We start from the raw sequence: 26,713 nt of genomic DNA, 5'->3' as shown, positions 1-26,713 counted from the left end.
TTCAGCCCCATGTTGTGAATCGTTAAGCCTGCCTTTTGGAATTATTGACTGACAAGGCACACCCAGGGGCTGAATTTTATGTTTCCCACACCGGGTATGCTGACCCCTCACCCCGCCTACCCGTGCTGACGGGAAAACCTGCCGTTGACACCATATCGGTAATACAGTGCCATCACGTTAGATTCCCAAAACAGACCGAGGCCAAGATTGACAGACCATCTGCCATTTTGAAATCATTAACCAGCAAGCTATTAACAATCCAATCGTCCACAATCTTTTGTTGCCCCGTTGCATTTCCCGGGTATCAGACGAGAAAAGATAAGTTTAAGAGTCTTTTACGGCAGCTATAATAAGGGTGTGGGGAATTTGGCACAAGGGGGTACAAAAGACCTGGCACAAGACTATGGTTGATGTATCAGCTGATCGATGATGGCCTAGTGGTATTATCACTAGACTATTTATCCAGAAACCCAGCCCATATTCTGGGGACCCGGGTTTGAATCCCGCCAGGGCAGATGGCGGAATTTGAATTCAATAAAAAATATCTGGAATTAAGAATCTACTGATGACCATGAAACCATTGTCAATTGTCGGAAAAACCCATCTGGTTCGCTAATGTCCTTTAGGGAAGGAAATCTGCCGTCCTTACTTGGTCTGGTTGACATGTGACTCCAGAGCCACAGCAATGTGGTTGACTCTCAACTGCCCTCCAAGGGCAACTAGGGATGGGCAATAAATGCTGGCCAGCCAGCGACACCCATGTCCCACGAAAAAATAAAGAGTTCTGCTGGGGAAGATCACAGCATCTGTATGTTTCGAATGACTTTTTAAAAATCTTTTTTGAGCCTTCCTTATAAAATATAGGCAGATTTGAAGAGATGCAGACCTTTACAATTCTCACCGTGACTAATCTCCTGTGTTTTTATTATTCATTCGTGGGACATGGGCGTCACTGACTGGCCAGCATTTATTGCCCATCCCTAGTTGCCAGAGGGCAGTTGAGAGTCAACCACATTGCTGTGGCTCTGGAGTCACATGTAAGCCAGACCGGGTAAGGACGGCAGATTTCCTTCCCTAAAGGACATGAGTGAACCAGATGGTTTTTTCCAACAATCGACGATGGTTTCACGGTCATCAGTAGATTCTTAATTCCAGATATTTTTTATTGAGTTCAAATTCCACCATCTGCTGTGGCGGGATTCGAACCTGGGTCCCCAGAACATTAGCTGAGTTTCTGGATTAATAGTCCAGCCACTAGGCCATCGCCCCCCTGGCTATTAACAACACAATCGGCAATCAATTAACCAATTGGCAATCCAATCCAATTAGCAGCATTATCCCTCTGCCCACATGGTGTCCCGGCCTGCAATGCTGATTGGCCACAGAACCTCATCCTCCACTGGTTTTGCATCCCTAATTGACCTTTGCTCCAGACCAATAAACCATTAGACACTTGATTGAATGGCAGAGACCGTGGGGGTGGGAGAAAGCAGAGCACTCGCTTCCCATTTTGTCTCCCTCTCCCTACCGAGAAGCGGAGGCCGGAATTTTCCAGAAGATCCTGCTGGTGGCCGGTCCGGAAAATCCTACCCAGCCCAAGAACTTTAAGAATGGTAAATAATGTTTGCTTTAGATAGGACGAGAAAAGGTGGTAAACTTTCCTCAAATTCCGTATGATTTCTTGATACTGGGGCCCTATGAGTGCTTCATAGACAATGTTTTAAAACTCATTCTTCAAATGTGGGCATTGCTGACTAGGCCCAGCATTTACTGCCCATCCTTAATTGCTCTTGAGAAGGTGATGGTGAAACGCTTTCTTGAACCGCTGCAGTCCATGTGGTGTAGGTACACCCACAGTGCTGTTGCAGAGGGAATTCCTGGATTTTGACCCAGTAACAGAGAAAAAATGGTAATATAGTTGCAAGTCAGGATGGTGTGTGACTTGGAGGGGAACTTGCAGGTGGTGGTGTTCCCATGTTTCTGCTAATCTTGTCCTTCTAGGTGGTAGAGGTCACTGGGTTGAAAGGTGCTATGGAAGGTGCCAACTTGGTGAGTTGCTGCAGTGCATCTTGTAGATGGTTACACTCTGCCACCACTGTGTGTCAGTGATGGAGGGAGTGAATGTTGAAGATGGTGGGTGCGGTGCCAATTGAGCAGGCTGCTTTGTCCAAGATGGTGTCCATGATGTGGAGATGCCAGTGTTGGACTTGGGTTGGCACTCATCTGATGAAGGAGCAGCACTCCAAAAGCTCGTGATCCCAAATAAACCTGTTGGACTTTAACCTGGTATTGCGAGACTTCTTGCGAGATGGTGTCGCAGTTGTCGAGCTGCAGTCATCCAGGCATGTGGAGAATATTCCATCACATTCCTGACTTGTGCCTTGTAGATGGTGGACAGGCTTTGGGGAGTCAGAAGGTGAGTTATTCGCTGCAGAATTCCCAGTCTCTGACCTGCTCTTGTAGTCATAGTACATATATGGCTGTTCCAGTTCTGTTTCTGGTAACTCCCAGGATGTTGATAGTGGGGGATTCAGTGTTGGAATGTCAAAGGGAGATGGTCAGATTCTCTCTTGTTGGAGATGGCTGTGGCCTGGCCGTGTGTTGCGAATGCTACTTGCCACTTATGAGCGTAAGCCTGAATGTTGTCCAGGTCTTGCTGCATGCTGTCATGGACTGCTTCGGTTGGTGAGGTATTGCGAATGATGCTGAACCTTGCATATTCATCTGTGAATGTCCCCACTGCTTAAGGAGCAGCGCAATTAGCCATGGTCTCTAAAGGAGGGTTTCTGCTCTTGATTGCCCCCTGCTGTAAAATGTAGTTTTATAGACCTGCGCCCTTTCCTTCTCTATGAACGGTATGCTTTGTCTGTATAGCGCGCAAGAAACAATACATCACTGTATACTAATACATGTGACAATAATAAATCAAATCAAATATCATCGGGTGAGGTGATGATGGGGATGATAGCGCAGTGATAATCTGACTGGATTACTGATCCTGAGGTGTGGACGAATGCTTAGGGGCTTCGAATTCAAATGGCAACTGGGGGAACTTGCATTCAATTAAGTGGGTGGTTAGCACTGCTGCCTCACAGGGACCTAGGTTCGATTCCCGGCTTGGGTCACTGTCTGTGTGGAGTTTGCACATTCTCCTCGTGTCTGCGTGGGTTTCCTCCGGGTGCTCCGGTTTCTTCCCACAGTCCAAAGATGTGCGGGTTAACAAAGAACAAAGAACAGTACAGCACAGGAAACAGGCCCTTCGGCCCTCCAAGCCTGTGCCGCTCCTTGGTCCAACTAGACCAATCGTTTGTATCCCTCCATTCCCAGGCTGCTCATGTGACTATCCAGGTAAGTCTTAAACGATGTCAGCGTGCCTGCCTCCACCACCCTACTTGGCAGCGCATTCCAGGCCCCCACCACCCTCTGTGTAAAAAACATCCCTCTAATATCTGAGTTATACTTCGCTCTTCTCACCTTGAGCCCATGACCCCTCGTGAACGTCACTTCTGATCTGGGAAAAAGCTTCCCACCATTCACCCTATCTATCCCCTTCATAATCTTGTACACCTCTATTAGATCTCCCCTCATTCTCCATCTTTCCAGGGAGAACAACCCCAGTTTACCCAATCTCTCCTCATAGCTAAGACCCTCCAGTTGGTTGATTGGCCATGCTAAAATTGCCCCTTAGTGTCCTGAGATGCGTAGGTTGGAGGGATTAGCGGGTAAATATGTAGGGATATGGGGGTAGGGCCTCGGTGGGATTGTGGTCGGTGCAGACTCGATGGGCCCAATGGCACCTTTCTGCACTGTAGGGTTTCTATGATTCTATGATAAGTGACAAATCTGGAATTAAAAAGCTGGATGATCATGAAACTGTCATAAAAACCCATCTGGCTCCCTATCTTCCAGTCGCTCCACTCTGGCACCTGTTCGGGTACACTGAGGGAGAATTTGTCATGGCCAATGTGTCCAACCAGCACGTCTTTTGCTCTGGGGGAGGAAACCGGAGCACCCGGAGGAAACCCACGCAGACACAGGGAGAATGTGCAAACTCCACAAAGTAAGGAGTCTAACAACATCAGGTTAAAGTCCAGGTTTATTTGGTAGCCACCTGTTGGACTTTAACCTGTTGTTGTTAGACTCTTTGCTGTGTTTACCCCAGTCCAACGCCGGCATCTCCACATCAAACTCCACAAAGACAGTGACCTGAGGTCGGAATTGAACCCGGGTCCCTGGCGCTGTGAGGCAGCAGTGCTAACCGCTGTGCCGCGCTGTAAGGATGCATGGCATTGATGGTCAGTATCCTCCACAATCTGGTGCATTGTTAACATCTATGGAGCAATGATCTGGTGATAGTGTTAATATCTATGGAGCAATGATCTGGTGATAGTGTTAATATCTATGGAGCAATGATCTGGTGATAGTGTTAATATCTATGGAGCAATGATCTGGTGAAAGTGTTAATATCTATGGAGCAATGATCTAGGGGATTGTTAATATCTATGGAGCAATGATCTAGGGGATTGTTAATATCTATGGAGCAATGATCTGGTGATAGTGTTAATATCTATGGAGCAATGATCTGGTGATAGTGTTAATATCTATGGAGCAATGATCTGGTGAAAGTGTTAATATCTATGGAGCAATGATCTAGGGGATTGTTAATATCTATGGAGCAATGATCTAGGGGATTGTTAATATCTATGGAGCAATTATCTGGTGATAGTGTTAATATCTATGGAGCAATGATCTGGTGATAGTGTTAATATCTATGGAGCAATGATCTGGTGAAAGTGTTAATATCTATGGAGCAATGATCTAGGGGATTGTTAATATCTATGGAGCAATGATCTAGGGGATTGTTAATATCTATGGAGCAATTATCTGGTGATAGTGTTAATATCTATGGAGCAATGATCTGGTGATAGTGTTAATATCTATGGAGCAATGATCTGGTGATAGTGTTAATATCTATGGAGCAATGATCTGGTGATAGTGTTAATATCTATGGAGCAATGATCTGGTGATAGTGTTAACATCTATGGAGCAATGATCTGGTGATAGTGTTAATATCTATGGAGCAATGATCTGGTGATAGTGTTAATATCTATGGAGCAATGATCTGGTGATAGTGTTAATATCTATGGAGCAATGATCTAGGGGATTGTTAATATCTATGGAGCAATGATCTAGGGGATTGTTAATATCTATGGAGCAATTATCTGGTGATAGTGTTAATATCTATGGAGCAATGATCTGGTGATAGTGTTAATATCTATGGAGCAATGATCTGGTGATAGTGTTAATATCTATGGAGCAATGATCTGGTGATAGTGTTAATATCTATGGAGCAATGATCTGGTGATAGTGTTAATATCTATGGAGCAATGATCTAGGGGATTGTTAATATCTATGGAGCAATGATCTAGGGGATTGTTAATATCTATGGAGCAATGATCTGGTGATAGTGTTAATATCTATGGAGCAATGATCTAGGGGATTGTTAATATCTATGGAGCAATGATCTAGGGGATTGTTAATATCTATGGAGCAATTATCTGGTGATAGTGTTAATATCTATGGAGCAATGATCTGGTGATAGTGTTAATATCTATGGAGCAATGATCTGGTGATAGTGTTAATATCTATGGAGCAATGATCTAGGGGATTGTTAATATCTATGGAGCAATTATCTGGTGATAGTGTTAATATCTATGGAGCAATGATCTGGTGATAGTGTTAATATCTATGGAGCAATGATCTGGTGATAGTGTTAATATCTATGGAGCAATGATCTGGTGATAGTGTTAATATCTATGGAGCAATGATCTGGTGATAGTGTTAATATCTATGGAGCAATGATCTAGGGGATTGTTAATATCTATGGAGCAATGATCTAGGGGATTGTTAATATCTATGGAGCAATGATCTGGTGATAGTGTTAATATCTATGGAGCAATGATCTAGGGGATTGTTAATATCTATGGAGCAATGATCTAGGGGATTGTTAATATCTATGGAGCAATTATCTGGTGATAGTGTTAATATCTATGGAGCAATGATCTGGTGATAGTGTTAATATCTATGGAGCAATGATCTGGTGATAGTGTTAATATCTATGGAGCAATGATCTAGGGGATTGTTAATATCTATGGAGCAATGATCTAGGGGATTGTTAATATCTAAGGAGCAATGATCTCCAGTTTCCTGGTTTGATTGCTTGATTTTAGCCAATAGCAGTACAGCAAAAGCTGAAGACCGGGCACTGTAATATCCAGGCCACCCTACCGCCAGGGTAAATAATTTGTTTCTTTATTCCCAGCTCCCGGAAAACCAAGAGCTTCGTCCAGTGGATCCACATTCCTCCTGGATAAAATTTGTACAACGAGATGGAGTCAAGAAAAGCAAGAAATGCAAGGCCAACCGGAAGAAAGTATTGGTATCTTTCATGCTTTTTTTTCCTTTGTCGTTACACCCTTTTCTTTCATCCCACTTCCTCGCCAGACCATGACTTCCTGCCAGGGCTATGGTTCTGTAGGTGTTTCTTCAGAAGGAACTCTTCAAAAATGCAGATACGAAAATACAACAAAACTTACTTCAACTTATAAATCAAAGAAAGGGTTTAATAAAGAAACATCATTACTCCAAACTTGGGGCCTCGCCCTGGGCCACTCCAGGCTCTCTACAATTCTACATAGTTTCCTATTTATAGTGAATCAGCTGACTATTACATCACTCTGTAATTGAGTCAATGGTTTACTGGGTCAGCTGACCCTTACACCTTGTTCCCATTGGTCACATTACAACCAATACAAAGTTGTCACCGGTTACACTCTAACATCAGGTACCCCACCCAACATGCCTTGACAGCGAATGTTGACACAGAAACATGGCTTAGCGCAATCCTACCAATGGCCGTATCCATATGCACGAAGATTCATCAGGGGTGGTTTCACACTAGTGAGTGGGAAAAATAAAGTTAAAGTAAAGTTTATTTATCAGTCACAAGTAGGCTTACATTCACACTGCAATGAAGTTACTGTGAAAATCCCCTAGTCGCCACACGTTCGGGTACACTGAGGGAGAATTTAGCACGGCCAATGCACCTAACCAGCACGTCTTTCGGTCTGTGGGAGGGAACCGGAGCACCCGGAGGAAACCCACGGGGAGAACGTGCAAACTCCACACAGACAGTGACACAAGCCGGGAATCGAATCTGGGTTCCTGGAGCTGTGAGGCAGCAGTGCTAACCACTGCGCCACCGTGCCGTCGTCAACTCTGGCCAATTTTCTTTTTCCCGCCTTCTGTAACCTAGGGGTGAGGGCAGTGTGATGGATGTGGCCTACGTGAGTTATAGGAAGGTATTTGAAACAGTCTCTCTCAGCATGCTGGTCAACAAAACCCTCGAGATTCAAGGAAAGAAGGCAAATTGGATATAAAATGGACCTGGTGGCTGGAAGGCAAGGGGAATATCTGATGGGTGTTTATGTGACTGGCAAATATAACTTGTGGGGTTCTGCAAGGCTCATCTGGAGCCTGGCTTTCTGTAATTTATATAAATGATTTAGATTGAAACGTAAGGGCCAGTGCAGAAAGAGGCAATTCGGCCCATCAAACCTGCACCGACAACAATCCCACCCAGGTCCTATCCCCGTAACCCACGTATTTACCCTGTTAATCCCCCTGACACTAAAGGGCAATTTATCATGGCCTAACTTTGGGAGGAAACCAGAGCACCCGGAAGAAACATGGGTTTCCCCCACACACACAGGAAGTATGTGCAAACTCCACACAGACAGTGACCCAAGGCTGGAATCGAAGCCAGATCCCTGGTGCTGTGAGGCAGCAGTGCCAACCACTGTGCCACCGTGCCACCCTAAACAGCACACCTGAGCAGCCAGTGCAACTCTGAACAATTTCTCAGCTCCCCATCGGGGAATTGAACCCCGGGCTCCTGCGTGACAACTAACCACTATACTAACGGGGAACTCTGGTAAAGGAGTCTACGGGTAATACAAAAATTGGCCGTGTGGTTGACAATGAAGGAAGCTTTAGACTGTAGAAAGGTATGGTGGTCCTATAAGTTTAATAGAAATGTGAAAAATGGAATGCAATCCAGAAAAGTGCGAGGTCATGCATTTTGGGAAGTCCATAAAAGGCAAAGGAATGCACAATATTTGGGAGGATACTGAGTAGTGTGGCGGAACAGAGGAAGCTTAGAGTGGGTGTCCACAGATCCTTGAAGGTAGCAGAACATGTCAATCAGATGGTCCAGAAGATTCGACATGCTTTCCTTTACTAGTCGAGGCATAGAATATAATAGCAGGGAAGTACTGCTGGAACTGTTTGCAACCCTAGTCGTTTTAGTACAGAACATGAGTATTCCTGGAAAAGACACATGCTGTCAAAGCTTTTCATCTTGCACTCATCAGGACACTCGCAAGAATACCAGATGTAATGGGAACAACAATTTATACTTCGTGAGAAGAGAATGCTGATTGGATCTTGATCACAAAGTATAAATTGCTCTTCGTTTTACATTTCCGAATTGTCCTGATGAGTGCAAGATAGAAAGTTTTGACCACATGTGTCTTTTCAGCAATGCAACACTAGTTAGATCACAGCTTGTGACTGCATACTGAGTTCTGGTTGCCATATTGTAGGAAAGATGTGATTGCACTGGAGAGGGTGCAGGGAAGATTTGCAAGAATGTTACCTGGGCTGGAAATGTTTAGCTATGGGGAAAGATTGGATTGGCTGGGGTAGTTTACCTAGGATCAGAGGAGGCTGAGGGGTGACTTAACTGAGGTGTCAAAAATTATGAGGCACCTAGATAGAGTAAATAGGGACTACCTACTTACATTATCAGAGGATCTAAAAAAACAGGGGACATAGATTTAAACGAATTGCAGAATTTATAGTCATCTTATATAGATGCATTCATAATATAATGTTATAAAAATGAGAAAGGAACTCCGTTACCTAGAGATGAATATAAAGTGATTATAATTTCAGTTGGTTCAAGAACAATTTTAACCCAACTTGCCCATTGTGGGGGCTAGTGGTTTGGGGTATAATGCTGCATTTTCATATCCTGCCCTATTTCACTTTCCACTGAAGTTGCTGGAGGATAATATTGAACAAACTAGCTAATCCTGTGGGATTCCAGCCCCAAAACAGATTGGGTTAAACTTGCCCCGTAACCAATATTGCAGTTACTTTGCTTTCGGCCTTTAGACTTGATTAAGAATGTTCTACGCAGACGGAGCCAGAATCATTGTCCAATGACGTCTTTCTACGTGTTACTCCTCAGCCTAGCCTCTTTGGCCCACCGGGACCTCCAGGACCCCCCGGACCACCCGGGCCGCCTGGAGCTGAGGTCACACAAGAGATATTGCTACGTGAATTTAAAGATATGATAAGAGGTAAGGTGTGAATGTGACCCTTATGGGTACTTGTAACATGGATTGACACCAGAGTCCTGGGGGTTGACATCCCTTCTGCCCCATGGTCAGTGAAGAGAATGGAACAGACTATTGGATGGGGGCTCATGTCTCAGTCTCCTACCTCCTGGTATGACAGATACAGAATGTAAATTTACAACCTGGCCTGGACTTTAAGAATCCGCATTAGTTTGTGAACTTTGAAAAACTATTGTGGTATTTTGAATTCAATAAAAAAATCTGGAATTAAAAGTCTACTGATGACCGTGGAACCATTGTCGATTGTCATAAAAACCCATCTGGTTCACTAATGTCCTTTAGGGAAGGAAATCTGCCATCCTTACCTGGTCTGGCCTACATGTGACTCCAGAGCCACAGCAATGTGGTTGACTTTAAAATACCCTTAAGGATGGGCAATGAATGTTGGCCCAGCCAGTGACACCCAAATCTCATGAATGATAAAAGAAAATTGTACAGGGATAGAGGTCCAAGAACTTCCTGTTTGTTTAACAGTCATGATGAATTCTACAATTTCTGTACCCCCCCCAGAGCCTCGGTACGGAAAGGGGACTTAAACAGTCACTTCTTCTTTGATGTAACCCACCAGAGTTGCTCATTATCATCGTTGAGGCAGCATGGTGGCACAGTGGTTAGCACCACTGCCTCACAGCGTCAGGGTCCCAGGTTTGATTCTGGCCTCAGGTGATTGTGTTGAGTTTGCACATTCTCCCCGTGTCTGCGTGGGTTTCCTCCGGGTGCTCCAGTTTCCTCCCACAGTCCAAAGATATGCAGGTTGGGTAGATTGGCCATGGAAAATGCGCTGGATATGGGGATAGGACAGCAGGGTGGACCTGGGTAAGAGGTTCTTTTGGAGAGTTGGTGCAGACTCAATGGGCTGAAGAGCCTCCCTCTGCACTGTCTATAGTAATACCAGTCAGATATGGGTCTGGCACATTAACTTCCTGTCCACTGGAAGCAGTACAAGGCCACTGTGATTTTAATCTCTGGGCTTTATTTAACTGCGACTGGGTCACTTCCCTTGATGAGTGAACAGTGCAGCGACAGCTGTCAACAATGGGAGAGGCAGTTAATGTGTTTATTTCTTAGTATCACAAGTCGACTTTTATTTATTATTGTCACAAGTAGGCTTACGTTAACACTGCAATGAAGTTACTGTGAAAATCCCCTCGTCGCCACACTCCGCCACCTGACATCTTTGTCCTCTGGTTCTCAATCTTTACGCTAATGTCAACAATTTCTTTCTTTCTGACCCTTCAGGATTTTGAATACCTCTATCAATACCAAATCTTATCGATTCAATCATAGTCACCTTCCATCCAGACTCACTGCAATTAATGAACAGCATGGATCAGGGGTCAGTCCTGGGTCCCTTTTGACCTGTGTTGTTCAGTAGTCAGTAGCATTGAAGATCTAATACAGATAGAAAATATACAGTAAATGGCAGAATCCTTAAGAGTATTGATAGGCAAAGGGATCTGGGTGTACAGGTACACAGGTCACTGAAAGTGACAATGCAGGTGGAGCAGATAGTCAAGAAGGCATACGGCGTGCTTGCCTTCATCGGCCGGGGTATTGAGTTTAAAATTTGGCAAGTCATGTTGCAGCTTTATAGAGCCTTAGTTAGGCCGCACTTGGAATATAGTGTTCAATTCTGGTCACCACATTACCAAAAGGATGTGGAGGCTTTGGAGAGGCCACAGAAAAGATTTACCAGGATGTTGCCTGGTATGGAGGGCATTACCTATGAGGAGAGGTTGGAGAAACGTGGTTTGTTCTCACCGGAGCGACGGAGGTTCAGAGGGAGACCTGATAGAAGTCTACAAGATTATGAGAGGCATGGACAGAGTGGATAGTCAGAAGCTTTTTCCCAGGGTGGAAGAGTCAATTACTAGGGGGGCACAGGTTTAAGGTGCGAGGGGCAAGGTTTAAAGGAGATGTACGAGGCAGATTTTGTACACAGAGAGTGGTGGGTGCCTGGAACTCGTTGCCAGGGGAGATAGTGGAAGCGGATACGGTAGTGACTTTTAAGGGGCGTCTTGACAAGTACATGAATAGGATGGGAATAGAGGGATATGGTCCTCGGAAGGGTAGGGGGTTTTAGTTAAGTCGGGAAGCATAGTCGGTGCAGGCTTGGAGGGCCGAAGGGCCTGTTCCTGTGCTGTAATTTTCTTTGTTCTACACTGATCCAATAAGCCGTTGGGAAATCATTAGCCTTGATCATTGTACAGTTTCCTTAACTCATTAGGGTATGCGATGGTCCAGTGGTATTAACGCTAGACTATTAATCCAGAAACTCCGCTAATGTTCTGGGGACCCACCAGGGTAGATGGTGAAATTTGAATTCAATAAAAAGTATCTGGAATTAAAATGATGACCGTGAATCAATTATCGGGAAAAACCCATTTGGTTCATTAAAGTCCTTTAGGGAAGGAAATCTGCCGTCCTTACCTGGTCTGGCCGACATGTGACTCCAGAGCCACAGCAATGTGGTTGACTCTCAACTGCCCTCAGGCAACTAGGGATGGGCAATAATTGCTGGCCAACCAGCGACGCCCATGTCCCACAAATGAATTTTTAAAAATTAGATAGTCTGGAAGAAAAACAGAGGTTGGAATTTTCCGTCCTTTCACACAAGCGGGATTTTCCCATCCCGCTGCAGTGAATGGAGATTTGGTTTGTTGCCAAAATCTCCATCTTCGCTGCAGTGGGAGGGTAGCATGAGTGGGTGGTAAGATCGCACCCAGAAAGTCTGAAAATACTCAACAGACCTGGCAGCATCTATGGAGAAGGAGGGTTAATGTTTCAAGTCGACTATGACTCATCTGCAAAACGAGAAGCTGGTGTCTCTTAATAATTGTGGTATAATCAGTAAATTAGGTGAGCAGTCTTCACTATGTTTTCCATTCATGTTATGAAAGAAAGCTATACATCATAACAAGTTACAGCATATTGTGTTGTGAACACAGTAGAAAATAATGTTCTCCCAGCTGGAGTGACTCACTCTTCCCATCCGAAAGGAAACCACAACTTTCATGCTTGGCACCCCTACAACCAGAAACAGAACCTGGCCACAAAAATGATAGGTTTGCACCCACGTCCTACTGCTCCGTGGCATGCAGTGAGGTTTCGAAAGCAACCTTGTGTTCTTAATACTGAAGGGTAGCATCCGAATTCTAGTCCAAGTCTCGGCCAGAGTTCGTAGACTGCTCCTCAGTTGAGCCACAAGAATGTCACTTTGACCAAGCTTCTTGAAGGAATGAGATTCTGAACCGGCTCTCAGAGCATTCTCAGGGTGACAGAAATTTCGCAGACCCTGCTTTCCCGAGTAGGAAAGGACGGCCGGAGACGTGACCGAGACAACAAGTGGAAAAGTCGCAGCACCCGAGTGAAGTTGCCATAGAATTCCAACAGCGCAGAAGAAGGCCATTCATCAAGTCTGCGCTGGTAACAATCCCACCCAGGCCCTATCCCCGCAACCCCACATATTTACCCTACTAATCTCCCTGACACTAAGGGGCAATTTACTATGGCCAAACAGCCTAACCCGCACATCTTTGCGCACTGAGGGAGAATTTAGCGCGGCCAATTCACCAGCACGTCTTTCGGACTGTGGGAGGAAACTGGAGAACCCCGAGGAAACCCATGCAGGCAATTGCCTGCACAGACAATGACCCAAGACCAGGAATTGAACCCGGGTCCTTGGCGCTGTGCAGCAGCATATAGAATATATGAAGTATATGGACGAGGGTAGCACCAGAAGCCATTTTAACAACACAAGTGTGGACATTTCCCAGCTCCGCAAACCCTGTCCCAGGAAAATCTGTCCCAGAGTTTGAATTTTCGGTTGGGGGACCCGGTGAAAATGAGAGTTATGACAGGCGACCCCCAGAAAGTGTCCGGAAGCTTCTGGGTGCAGAGGTGGGCGTGGCGAAAATCTGGCCTCAGTGCTCCGGCACTTTGTCGAAAAGTTAATAAAACAATAAAAGAGCCTTACCCTCCGCCACACGTGCCCCTTGCTCCAACCATGCCAATTCATGCCCCTCAGAACTAACCCCCATGACCTTCCATACCCTCCACGTGTCCCTCTAGCTGCCTCCTTGGCCCTTTATGGCCCTAATGCCACTTAGTGACAACTCATGCCAACCCATGACCCACCCCCCAACACGCCCAGCACACCTACCATGCCAACTCACCCAGTATCCACCAGGGGAAAACTTTAAAATAGGTGGGATAGTAAGTTGCAAAGAAGAAATAAGAAATTTACAAATGGAGATACATAGGTTAGGTGAGTGGGCCACAGTGCGGCGGGATGGAGTTTAAGGTGGATAAGTGTGAGGTTATCCATTTTGGTCAGAAAAATGGAAACTTATTATCTAAATGGGGGGAGACTTTGGGATGCTTTGGTGCAGAGGGATCTGGGTGTCCTCGTGCATGAGCCGCAGAAAACTGGTGTGCAGGTAGTGCAGGTTTTAAGGAAAGCAAATGGAAGTTTGGCATTTAGAGAGAAAGGAATAGAGTATAAAAGGGTAAGGAAGTGTTGCTGCTACTATACAAGGCATTGGTGAGATTGCACCTGGAATGCTGTGCACAGTTTTGGTCTCCTTATTTGAGAAAGGATATAGTGGCTGATGCACTATCAATCAAGCAAAGACTAGTTTGTATGCAAGAACAAATAGGCTTTTATTCACAAAAGACTTGGAGCACACCCATGCTGATGAACTGGTCCAGCGACTGAGGCAGGGGGGTTGGGAGCAGTCACCTTTATACCTGGACCGGGGGGGGGAGGAGTCCCAGGCAGGGCCGGCAGGGGCATGCCCAGGCATGTCACACACACACACACAGGCAATAAGCTTAACAGTGGTTTACCACAGTGGCATTCGAGGCTGTTCAGAGGAGATTTACTAGATTGATTCCAGAGATGAGGGGCTTGTCTTATGAAGAGAGATTGAGCTAGAGTTTAGAAGAATGAGTGAAGATTTAATTGAGGTATGAAAAATGATAAAAGGTGTCGATAAAGTAGACGTAGGGAGCATACTTCCTCTTGTGGGGCAAGAAATCATAGTTTTAGGATAAGGGGAGTCAATTTAAAACAGAGATGAGGAAAGCTACATCTCAAAGTGTCGTGAATCTGTGGAATTCACTACCTCAGAGTGTTTAGTTTGGTTTATTTATTGGCGTCACAAGTCTGCTTACATTAACACTGCAATGAAGTTACTGTGAAAATCCCCTAGCCACCACAGTCCAGCGCCTGTTCAGGTACACTGAGGGAGAATTTAGCACGGCCAATGCACCTAACCAGCACGCCTTTCAGACTGTAGGAGGAAACCGGAGCACCCGGAGGAAACCCACGTAGACATGGGGAGAATGTGCAGACTCCGCACCCAAGCCGGGAATCGAAGCCAGGTCCCTGGCACTGTGAGGCAGCAGTGCTAACCACTGTGCCACCGTGCTGCCCCGGGTCCCTGGCACTGTGAGGCAGCAGTGCTAACCACTGTGCCACCGTGCTGCCCCGGGTCCCTGGCACTGTGAGGCAGCAGTGCTAATCACTGTGCCACCGTGCTGCCCCGGGTCCCTGGCACTGTGAGGCAGCAGTGCTAACCACTGTGCCACCGTGCTGCCCCGGGTCCCTGGCACTGTGAGGCAGCAGTGCTAACCACTGTGCCACCGTGCTGCCCCGGGTCCCTGGCGCTGTGAGACAGCAGTGCTAGCCACTGTGCCACCGTGCTGCCCCGGGTCCCTGGCGCTGTGAGACAGCAGTGCTAACCACTGTGCCACCATGCTGCCCCGGGTCCCTGGCACTGTGAGGCAGCAGTGCTAACCACTGTGCCACCGTGCTGCCCCGGGTCCCTGGCGCTGTGAGACAGCAGTGCTAACCACTGTGCCACCGTGCTGCCCGGGTCCCTGGCACTGTGAGGCAGCAGTGCTAACCACTGTGCCACCGTGCCGCCCTACTGCGGTGGATGCCGGGACATTGAGTAAATTTAAGGAGGAGATGGACAGATCTTTCATTAGTAATGGGTTGAAGGGTGATGGAGAACAGGCAGGAAAGTGGAGTTGAGGCTGAGACAAGATCAGCCATGATCGTATTGAATAGCGGAGCAGGCTCGAGGAGCTGAATTGCCTTCTCCTGCTCCTATTCTTATGTTCTTAGGTTCCATGCTGAGATTGAATAAAGTTTTTAAATGTCTATTGATGAATTCACAATTTTTAAGAAGTTTCATTGATTAAAACCCATCCACTACACTTAACTTTCTTTAAATTCCTTATAAAAACAAACATTTGTATTCATAGTCCCACTTCAGAAACTTTATAGCGCTTGGAGTTGTTAATTCGCTGTGAACTTACAGAAACTAGTTGCTTAATAGTGAGTCTTAGGCTTATGTCAACAGACCGAGTGAAGTGGCAAGTACTATTTTTTTTAACAATGTAAAGAGAATGTGATGGCCCAGTGCTATTATCACTAGGCTAGTAATCCAGAAATGCATCTAATGTTCTGGGGATCCTGGTTCAAAACCCGCCACGGCAGATGGTGGAATTCAAATTCAATTTTTTAAAAGTCTGGAATTAAGAATCTACTGATGACCGTGAAACCATTGTCGATTGGCACAAAACCCATCAGGTTCAGTGATATCCTTCAGGGAAGGAAATCTTCCATCCCTACCTGGTCTGGGGGGGGGTCTACATGTGACTCCAGAGCCACAGCAATGTAGTTGACTCTCAACTGCCCTGGGCAACTAGGGATGGGCAATAAATGCTGACCAGCCAGTGACGCCCATGTCCCACGAATGAATAAAAGAAAAGAGTATCTTCAAATATTTAAAGGGTAGGGGTTTTAAATGCCTTGACATCTCTCTTGACAGCTTTCCAGCCTCCAAACCATATATGTGCAATTTAGAACCACCCCCCGCCCCCCAACCCTCCACAATGTGAAAATTGCGAGTGCTAGATTTGCTGCGGGATTTCCAGGTTTGTACATTCACCACCATTTCTACAAGAAGGAGAGTATCTCCACCTGCGCGAAAATTCTGGCCCGTACCTTTCCAGGCGCAATAATGGATAAAACAGAGAAGATCACACAATGCTTTAACCACAGCTCCATCCTGTTCTTTTGCTGTAATTTTGTCGGGCGTTCATTGTTCAGTGTGCTGGTTTTGCCTTTCTCAGAATCAGCAGAAAGGCGGGCAGTCTTGCTAACCGACGTCCATGCAAGTTTGAGTCCACCACCTTCCCTCCCATTTGAGGACATCGGTCCGTACAAAAGAGTGGAGGAAGCGTTTCACTGCAAACTGAAGGGGATTGTTATTGTGGACAAAAAGACTCTCTTAGAACTTCAGAACTTCCAGACGGTAAGAAAGTCTTTATTCAGATATCACCTGGAATCAAAGGGCTAAATAGCAAAAAAAGGTGCAAATAATACACTATGGAGCAAGAAATATTAAGATAAAGGTATTTAAATTGGGGAAAAAAAACAGCACCAATCTGCAATGCTCGGCTGGTGAATTGAACTTTGCCAAGCGGCTGAATTTTGGTTGTTTGGGCCTGATTAAATTTATTTTTGTTGTCTTTTCCCAACTGAAAATGGGGCACTTCTGGGCAACAGAGCGAGTGCTGGGATTTTTTTGGCTTATGTTGGTGTCGGGCAGGCTTGGAGACAGGAATGGAAGGTATCGCAAGAAGGCCAAAGTTGCGAAGCGATTATTCCCTCTCTCCGTCAGTGGCAGTAGCTCATTATAATAAATTATCATATCATTATCTGACCCGTACGCCAGAATCACACCCCCCACACATTGAAACATCCATCCGCGGCAGTGCGATGGCAGAAGGCGGGCAGCATTCCCAGGGGAGTGTGGAGGTGAATGCAGTCCGGGGGGAAGGGGGGAGAGGGTAATGCCAGGGGGTGCCAACTTGATTTCAGTAGGGTGCCAGGGTGAAGATTGTTTCCTGGTTTGCTCGCCGCGTGCTGGCGCCCAAGTCACCGGGTTTCAGATTTGATGGCGGGGCGGGCGAATCGGAGGCCATCGCACCAACGTGGAACCTGTGACTGCAAGTTTTTAAAAAATAAATCCCGGAGGAGCAGCCATTGCCGTCGGCAACCTCAACGCCACAGTTCCTGGCCGGAATCGATACCGGCAAAAATCCCGGCCAATATAATTAACCACCCAACACATAGGCCGGAATCTTCCTGTCCCGCCCGCCTCGGGAATCGTAGCAGGCGGGACACGGACCACGTTGACCTCGGGCGGGATTTTCCGACCTTGGGGCGAGCGCGGTGGGAAATGCCCGCTCATAGGTGCAGTTTTACACTCACTAGGAGTAAAAATGGAGAGAACCGTGAAACAGTCGACAAGGTCACCCCAACTTACACCATCACACAAATCAAAATCTGCCTCAATAAGCTTTTAGAAATCTGTCAACAGATTAGAATGAATGTGAAACAAATTTACATTCAAGTTCTACCCAGTGAGGAATTGTTTGCTCTTGGCTAGCTCTGTGAGAAGACTGAGGAAAGAGCTGAGACAATTGAGAGTTGGGGCGGCACGGTGGCACAGTGGTTAGCACTGCTGCCTCACAGAGCCAGGGACCCAGGTTCAATTCCAACCTTGGGTCACTGTCTGTGTGGAGTCTGCACATTCTCCCCGTGTCGATGTGGGTTTCCTACGGATGCTCCAGTTTCCTCCATAGTCCAAAGATGTGTGGGTTAGGTTGATTGGCCATGCTAAATTGACCCTAGTGTCAGGGAGATTAGCAGGGTAAATAGAGTTAATGGCCTAGTGGTATTCTCACTAGACTCTTAATCCAGGAATCCAGCTAATGTTCTGGGGACCTGGGTTTGAATCCCACCAGATGGTGAAATTTGAATTCAATAATAAAAAATCTGGAATTAAGAATCGACTGATGACCATGAAACCATTGCCAATTGTCGGAAAAACCCATCTGATTCACTAATGTTCTTTAGGGAAAGAAATCTGCCATCCTTACCTGGTCTGCCCTACATGTGACTCCAGAGCCACAGCAATGAGGTTGACTCTCAATTGCCTTTGGGCAACTAGGGATGGGCAGTAAATGCTGGCCAGCCAGCGACGCCCATGTCCCACAAATGACTAAAATAAAAAGTGGGGTTACGGGAATAGGGTCTGGGTGGGATTGTGGTCGGTGCAGACTCGATGGGCCGAATGGCCTCCTTCTGCGCTGCAGGGATTCCATAATTCTGTGATGATTCTATGAGAATTTCAAGTAGAGAGCGGGAATAACAGGGGGAATTGTGAGGCTTGTCGAATCTTTTGCTGAATAGAGGTGAGCCAAAATGAAGGGATTAGGGCAATAATTTGAGCTATTCCCATGGCAGTGAATGAAGTTAACGACAGGAGCTTCCCATAATTCCAGGGGAGAGGATGTAGCTGTTCTTGGTGTGGTGAGTTTTGTAGCGTGGCTAACGTGTCGTCACTTGGTGAACTCGCCACGTTAAAGAGGAACGTTTGTGACCCAAATCGAGGTGAATTCTGAGGATACGACGAGCGTTTGAATGCGTTCATGTTTTGAAGTTGTTAATGAGCGGATTATGAAATAAAAAGGTATGGTAATAACTGGGTTCCTCCCGATTGTGTTGCACTGCTTTGTGAAAGGGCAATTCCAGTTAATTCCACCCTATTGGTCAAGATAAGGAGATCTGCTGTAAGTCTGGTATGAACCTGCCTGTTATTGTCCCCGGGAGTTGACATGTTGCTCTCCAGCAGTCAGTAAATAGCACAGAAATGTGTCAAAGCAATTACAGATACCTGGAAAATTATACCGTTCTGATGCCATGCACATGTAATGTAATATGATTTTTGTCAGGTAGTGTATAATTTTCATCCCACACTCCAATTGGAGGCTTAGAAATGAGACTGTAAGCTTGACCAAACAAGAATAAACACATTTACAAGCCGCATACTTTCACCGAGCAATAATGATTTCCATAAACCTCACTTGCGCTGTGTATTTTTTAGAATTGGGCCAATTAGGCAGACTTATTGGAGGATTTTTTGTTTGTTTTATATTCAATGTTTCCACTCAGGCTGTTGCCAGGGGAGCCACTTGGTCACGTGGCATCAGTGCAGGCTTGGTTGAGGGGCAGATGGACGTCTTATCTTGAGTGAGTGGCACTCCCATTGCACTGTTGCCAGTACGTCTGGCTCAGCACTTCCCAGAGCAGACTCCAGGAGAGCAGACTCCAGGAGAGCAGACTCCAGGAGAGCAGACTCCAGGAGAGCAGACTCCAGGAGATCTGTGGTGTTCTGAAGCCCCTATTTACCTGCTACCCCAGCCTGTCCCAAGGCGAGGAGATCATAAAATCCAGTCGGTGCAGAAGGAGACCACTCAGCCCATCGAGTCTGCATGTAATCCCACCCAGGCCCTATTCCCGTAACCCCCACATATTTACCCTGCTAGACCCCCTGACACTCGGGGACAATTTAGCATGGCCAATCAACCTAACCCGCACATCTTTGGAATGTGGGAGGAAACTGGAGGCACCTGGAGGAAACCCACGCAGACACGGGGAGAATGTGCAAACTCCACACAGACAGTCACCCAAGGCCGGAATCGAACCCACGTCCCTGGCTCTGTGAGGCAGCAGTGCTAACCACTGTGCCACCGTGCCGCCCTTAAAGGATGATGGAGTCCAGAGTCTACATGGTGCCAGCACCGGAATATCCATTAGCGAAGGTGCCTGAAGAAGCCAGAGCCTGCTACGTGGAGGGCCCAAATCTAGTTTTACACTGAGGGAGGTTGGCTTCAGGCTGTTGATTTCATGTAGACTGTATGCAAATTGCTAATAGATCATCTTCCAACATGTCGTAGAAGCTCCCTCTGCTGTGTATTCACCAATGACCCAGCAGGAACTTGCTGGCATATAGAAATCATTTTCCTATTAAAAATTGGACATCCAAAACATAGGAATTAGGAGCAATTCAGCCCTTTGAGCCTGCACTTGTGCCCCCTTCAGCAGAACTAGGATATGAGCTTGGCCTCTGGGAACTGTTTCCTGGACTATCTTTGTACACATCCATCCTGCTCACTTATTATCAGTCCCTCACTCAGTGCGCTCTCCTCTAACTCATTAATTGTGCCACGCAGCTTGAGACTGATGCCCTGGTATTTGCAATGGCCGGAGTGGGGTTTCCCTCCCTTTATCCTGGGCATTTTTCACACTTGAGTTGCCTAATGGGCCTTGATAAAGGATGGCCAATTATTAACACATGATGATTAGGAGAAGCAGGAGCAGATGAGTGGCAGTACAATGCAGCAGCGGGTTGTCAAACTGTTTGTGATGGTTCGAGAAGAGAAGATGGTGGTGGTGATTGGAAGTTACTCAGCTCAGTTCCAAGACATCACTGCAGGAGTCCCTCAGGGTAGTGTCCTCGACCCAACCATCTTCAGCTGCTTCATCAATGATCTTCCTTCCATCATAAGGTCAGAAGTGGGGATATTCGCTGACGATTGCACAATATTCAGCACCATTCATAACTCATCAGATACTGAAGCAGTCCATGGCTTGTGCTGACAGGTGGCAAGTAACATTTGCACCACATAAATGCCAGGTAATGATAACTAGAGAGAATTTAACCATCATCCCTTGCATTGCCATCGCTCAATCCCCTACTGTCAACATCCTGGAGCTTACCATTGCCCAGAAACTGAGCTGGACTAGCCATATAAATACAGTGGCTACAAGAGTAGGTCAGGAGGAATACTGCAGCGAGTAACTCACCTCCTGACTCCCCAAAGATGTCCACCATCTACAAAGCACAAGTCAGGAGTGTGATGGAATACTCCCCACTTGCCTGGATGGGTGCAGCTCCAACAACACTCAAGAAGTTCAACACCATCCAGGACAAAGCAGCCCGCTTGATTGGCACCTCATCCACAATCATCCACTCCCTCCATCACCGACGCTCAATAACAACTGTCTGTACTATCTACAAGATGCACTGCAGGATGTCACAAAGGCTGTTTAGACAGTGCCTTCCAAACCCACAATCTCCACCATCTAGAAGGACAAGTGCAGCAGATACATGGGAACATCACCACTGGGAAGTTCCCGACCCAAGTCACTTACCGTCCTGACTTGGAAATATATCGCCGTTCCTTCATTGTCACTGGGTCAAAATCCTGGAACTTCCTCTCTAACGGCACTGTGGATGTACCTACACCACACGGGCTGCAGTAGTTCAAGAAGTGGAGATGCCGACGTTACTGCCTCCCGAAGATACACAAGGCAAACACACCCGGCCGTCCCATCGTATCGGGCAATGGGACCCTGTGCGAGAACCTCTCCGGCTATGTCGAGGGCATCCTGAAACCCATTGTACAAAGAACCCCCAGCTTTTGTCGCGACACTACGGACTTCCTACAGAAACTCGGCATACATGGAGCAGTTGAACCAGGAGCGCTCCTCATCACAATGGATGTCTCGGCACTCTACACCAGCATCCCCCATGACGATGGCATTGCTGCAACGGCCTCAGTGCTCAGCGCCAACAACTGCCAGTTTCCAGATGCAATTTTACATCTCATCCGCTTCATCCTGGACCACAACATCTTCACCTTCAACAACCAGTTCTTCATCCAGACACACGGAACAGCCATGGGGACCAAATTCGCACCTCAATATGCCAACATCTTCATGCACAGGTTCGAACAAGACTTCTTCACCGCACGGGGCCTTCAATCGATGCTATATACTAGATACATCGATGACATTTTCTTCCTTTGGACTCATGGTGAACAATCACTGAAACAACTCTATGATGACATCAACAAGTTCCATCCCACCATCAGACTCACCATAGACTACTCTCCGGAATCGGTTGCATTCTTGGACACACGCATCTCCATTAAGGACGGTCACCTCAGCACCTCACTGTACCGCAAGCCCACGGATAACCTCATGATGCTCCACTTCTCCAGCTTCCACCCTAAACACGTTAAAGAAGCCATCCCCTACGGACAAGCTCTCCGTATACACAGGATCTGCTCAGATGAGGAGGATCGCAACAGACACCTCCAGACGCTGAAAGATGCCCTCATAAGAACAGGATATGGCGCTCGACTCATTGATCAACAGTTCCAACGCGCCACAGCGAAAAACCGCACCGACCTCCTCAGAAGACAAACACGGGACACGGTGGACAGAGTACCCTTCGTCGTCCAGTACTTCCCCGGAGCGGAGAAGCTACGGCATCTCCTCCGGAGCCTTCAACATGTCATTGATGAAGACGAACATCTCGCCAAGGCCATCCCCACACCCCCACTTCTTGCCTTCAAACAACCGCACAACCTCAAACAGACCATTGTCCGCAGCAAACTACCCAGCCTTCAGGAGAACAGTGACCACGACACCACACAACCCTGCCACAGCAACCTCTGCAAGACGTGCCGGATCATCGACACAGATGCCATCATCTCACATAAGAACACCATCCACCAGGTACACGGTACATACTCTTGCAACTCGGCCAACGTTGTCTACCTGATACGCTGCAGGAAAGGATGTCCCGAGGCATGGTACATTGGGGAAACTATGCAGACGCTGCGACAACGGATGAATGAACACCGCTCGACAATCACCAGGCAAGACTGTTCTCTTCCTGTGGGGGAGCACTTCAGCGGTCACAGGCATTCGGCCTCTGATATTCGGGTAAGCGTTCTCCAAGGCGGCCTTCGCGACACACGACGGCGCAGAGTCGCTGAACAGAAACTGATAGCCAAGTTCCGCACACACGAGGACGGCCTCAACCGGGATATTGGGTTCATGTCACACTATCTGTAACCCCCACAGTTGCCTGGACCTGCCGAGTTTCACTGGCTGTCTTGTCTGGAGACAATACACATCTTTTTAGCCTGTCTTGATGCTCTCTCCACTCCCATTGTTTTGTTTCTTAAAGACTTGATTAGCTGTAAGTATTCGCATTCCAACCATTATTCATGTAAACTGAGTCTGTGTCTTTATATGCCCTGTTTGTGAACAGAATTCCCACTCACCTGAAGAAGGGGCTTGGAGCTCCGAAAGCTTGTGTGGCTTTTGCTACCAAATAAACCTGTTGGACTTTAACCTGGTGTTGTTAAACTTCTTACTGTAGTTCAAGAAGGCAGCTCACCACCACTTTCTCCAGGGCAACTAGGGATGGGCAATAAATGCTGGTCTAGCCAGCGACACCTACATCCTTTGAACATGGCTGGCTACCCCAGTCCATCTGGTTGTCAGACATGTTTACAATGTGAGTCAAGAAGCCCTCATTTGGGAGGTGTAAATGACAAATAATTCCGTGAATCATTTCGTTTGGAGCCAAGCCTGTCAGATATAATTAAACCGTCCTGCTAGTGTCAGGGGAAAGCTGGTATGTTCTTACTGCGTTGAATTCACTATGAGCTACAGGCAAATCAAACGCATTTAAAGCACCTTGCCAAGACATTGCAAAAGAGAGGAGGATGAATTAGGTAGAAGCAATTCTGCAAAGATAGTCTAGGTTAGCTCAGCTCCTGACCTCATTACAGCCCTGGGTCAAACATGGACAAAAGTGCTGAAATCTAGAGTGACTCCCTTCATATCAAGGCATCCCCAGAAAAGGGAGCAATAACACTGACACGTGATGTAGATTATGGAGCAAAAAGACTTTCTACATTCACAGCTCAAGTTCGATATGCCTCACTGACTGAATATAAAGAATTGCACAGTTTGTGTACTTAATATCACTGCCAATAAATAAAGGTACTCACTGGAAGTGGACTGAGGAGAGGTGTATGAAGAATCATAGGAACCCTACAGAGCAGAAAGTGGCCATTCAGACCATCGAGCCTGTACTGACAACAATCCCCCCCAGGCCCTACCCACATAACCCTAAGTATTTACTCTGCTAATCCCCTGACACTAAGGGTCAATTTAGCATGGCCAATCAACCTGCACATTTTTGGACTGTGGGAGGAAACTGGAGCACCCGGAGGAAACCCACACAGACACGGGGAGAACGTGCAAACTCCACACAGACAGTGACCCAAGCCAGGAATTGAACCGGGTCCCTGGCGCTGTGAGGCAGCAGTGCTAACCGCTGTGCCACCATGCCTCCCCAATTTCCATCTTCTGGACTAACTTGGAGCAAAGTAACGATGCAGCGAGCACCGGTAATCTATTGGACTGGTGAGGGTGGAAATGCAAGAGATTGCTACTTGTGGATCGTAATAGAATCATAGAATCCTGCAGTGCAGAAGGAGGCCATTCGGCCCATCGAACCTCCACCGACCACAATCCCACCCAGGCCTTATTCTCTAAATAGGATTTGCAAAAGTGCAGAGGATGACATGGGTGTGAATGTTTAAAAGCGTTTGATAAGGCGCTGGAGCTATTCAATAAAATGAAGGCACAGAGTAAATGTGACAGGTTGGATGAGAAATTGGTTAAAAAGATTAGTCACTACTGACTGTGGGGAGTTAAACGGATTTGAAACGTTAACTCTGTTTCTCTCTCCACAGATGCTGACAGGCCTGCTGAGTTTATCCAGCATTTTCTGTTTTTATTTCAGATAAAACACAGCGCCAGGGACCCGGGTTCGGTTCCTGGCTCGGGTCACTGTCTGTGTGGAGTTTGCACATTCTCTCCATGTCTGCGTGGGTTTCCTCCGGGTGCTCCGGTTTCCTCTCACAGTCCAAAGATGTGCGAGTCAGGTTAATTGGCCATGCTACATTGCCACTTAGTGTCAGGGGGACTAGCAGGGTAAATACGTGGGGCTATGGGGGCAAGAGCTGGGTGGGATTGTGGTTGGTGCAGACACAATGGGCCGAATGGCCTCCTTCTGCACTGTAAGGATTCTATGATTTTCAGCATGCTAGGTATTTTGCTTTTATTTTGGTCGTTAATGGATATTTTGGGGGGAAACGGTGGTGCACTTCTGGTCTCTGCATTGGTGCACTCGGAACATATATAACCGATCTGGACTGGGGTATGGGAGCATAACAGCAGCTTTTGCAAAATGCAACATGATTGCAAAAGTGGCTAATTGTACGAAGGATTGTAAATCCCGACAGGACAGTCAGGAATCCAGTTACTGGTTGCAGCAAGCAGATACCAGAGCAGTTTAGTGCAGAAAAATGTGAGATGATATATTTGCAAGAATAAGCGGAGGATGGATACACTAAATGGTAAAAGGGGTTGTGTAAACAGAGAATTAGGAGTTCAGTTGCACAGATTTTTAGAAGTGGGATCCTAGGTTTTAAGAAATAGGAGAAGCAAGTTTGAAAGGCAAGAGTGGAATGCAATAAAGTTCAACAATATTGTGTAAAAATTCAATAAAATTCAGCACGAAGCTCAAACAAGATAAAATTTCACTCGAAATAACTACTTCATCAAACTGAAACTTAATTCAGCAACTATTGAAGGCCGCAGGGCAAAATATAATCAAACCCTATTTTGAGGTGATGTTAACTATTGCTCCCATTCCTCGGAGAATGCAGTCTGTGCAATTTATCCTTCCTCTCTCTTGCGCTCTCTTTCGGATGTGCTTTAGGTGCCACAGTGGTTAGCACCGCTGCCTCACAGCGCCAGGGACCTGGGTTCGATTCCCAACTTGGATCACTGTCTGTGTGAAAGTTTGCACGTTCTCCCCATGTCTGTGTGGGTTTCCTCTGAGTGCTCCGGTTTCCTCCCAGAGTCTGAAAGACATGCTGGTTAGGTACATTGACCATGCTGAATTCTCCCTCAGTGTACCTGAACAGGTGCCGGAGAGTGGCGACTAGGGGATTTTCACAGTAATGTTTGATTTTTTGATTTGATTTATTATTGTCACATGTATTAATATACAGTGAAAAGTATTGTTTCTTGTGCGCTATACAGACAAAGCATACTATTCATAGAGAAGGAAAGGAGAGAGTGCAGAATGTAGTGTTACAGTTATAGCTAGGGTGTAGAGAAAGATCAACTTAACGCGAGGTAAGCCTCCCATCCATTGACTCTGTCTACACTTCCTGCTGCCTCGGCAAAGCAGCCAGCATAATTACGGACCCCACGCACCCCGGACATTCTCTCTTCCACCTTCCCCCGTCGGGAAAAAGATACAAAAGTCTGAGGTCATGTACCAACTGACTCAAGAACAGCTTCTTCCCTGTTGCTGTCAGACTTTTGAATGGACCCACCTCGCGTTAAGTTGATCTTTCTCTACACCCTAGCTATGACAGTAACACTACATTCTGCACTCTCTCCTTTCCTTCTCTCTGAATAG

At 46.6% G+C, this 26,713-nt stretch overlaps 1 protein-coding gene across 9 annotated transcripts in view; it reads left to right on the top strand.

Moving 5' to 3' along the window:
• c1qtnf12 (C1q and TNF related 12) overlaps positions 1-26,713 on the top strand; it is an 87,710-nt gene that overhangs the window by 32,540 nt on the left and 28,457 nt on the right. For 5 of the 9 annotated variants that reach the window (XM_078238895.1, XM_078238892.1, XM_078238890.1 and 2 more), the window contains 3 exons: positions 6,323-6,439; positions 9,314-9,425; positions 16,629-16,810. In XM_078238895.1, coding sequence (XP_078095021.1) covers positions 6,323-6,439; positions 9,314-9,425; positions 16,629-16,810 — 411 coding nt within the window. The remainder of the gene's footprint in view (positions 1-6,322; positions 6,440-9,313; positions 9,426-16,628; positions 16,811-26,713) is intronic. The other 4 variants (XM_078238894.1, XM_078238891.1, XM_078238893.1 and 1 more) reach the window with 1 other exon arrangement.

Source organism: Mustelus asterias, chromosome 22, assembly GCF_964213995.1.
Source record: "Mustelus asterias chromosome 22, sMusAst1.hap1.1, whole genome shotgun sequence".
Classification (NCBI taxonomy): domain Eukaryota; kingdom Metazoa; phylum Chordata; class Chondrichthyes; order Carcharhiniformes; family Triakidae; genus Mustelus; species Mustelus asterias.
The sequence above is the reverse complement of the archived record's forward strand: the minus strand, read 5'-3'. Positions and strand labels throughout refer to the sequence as shown.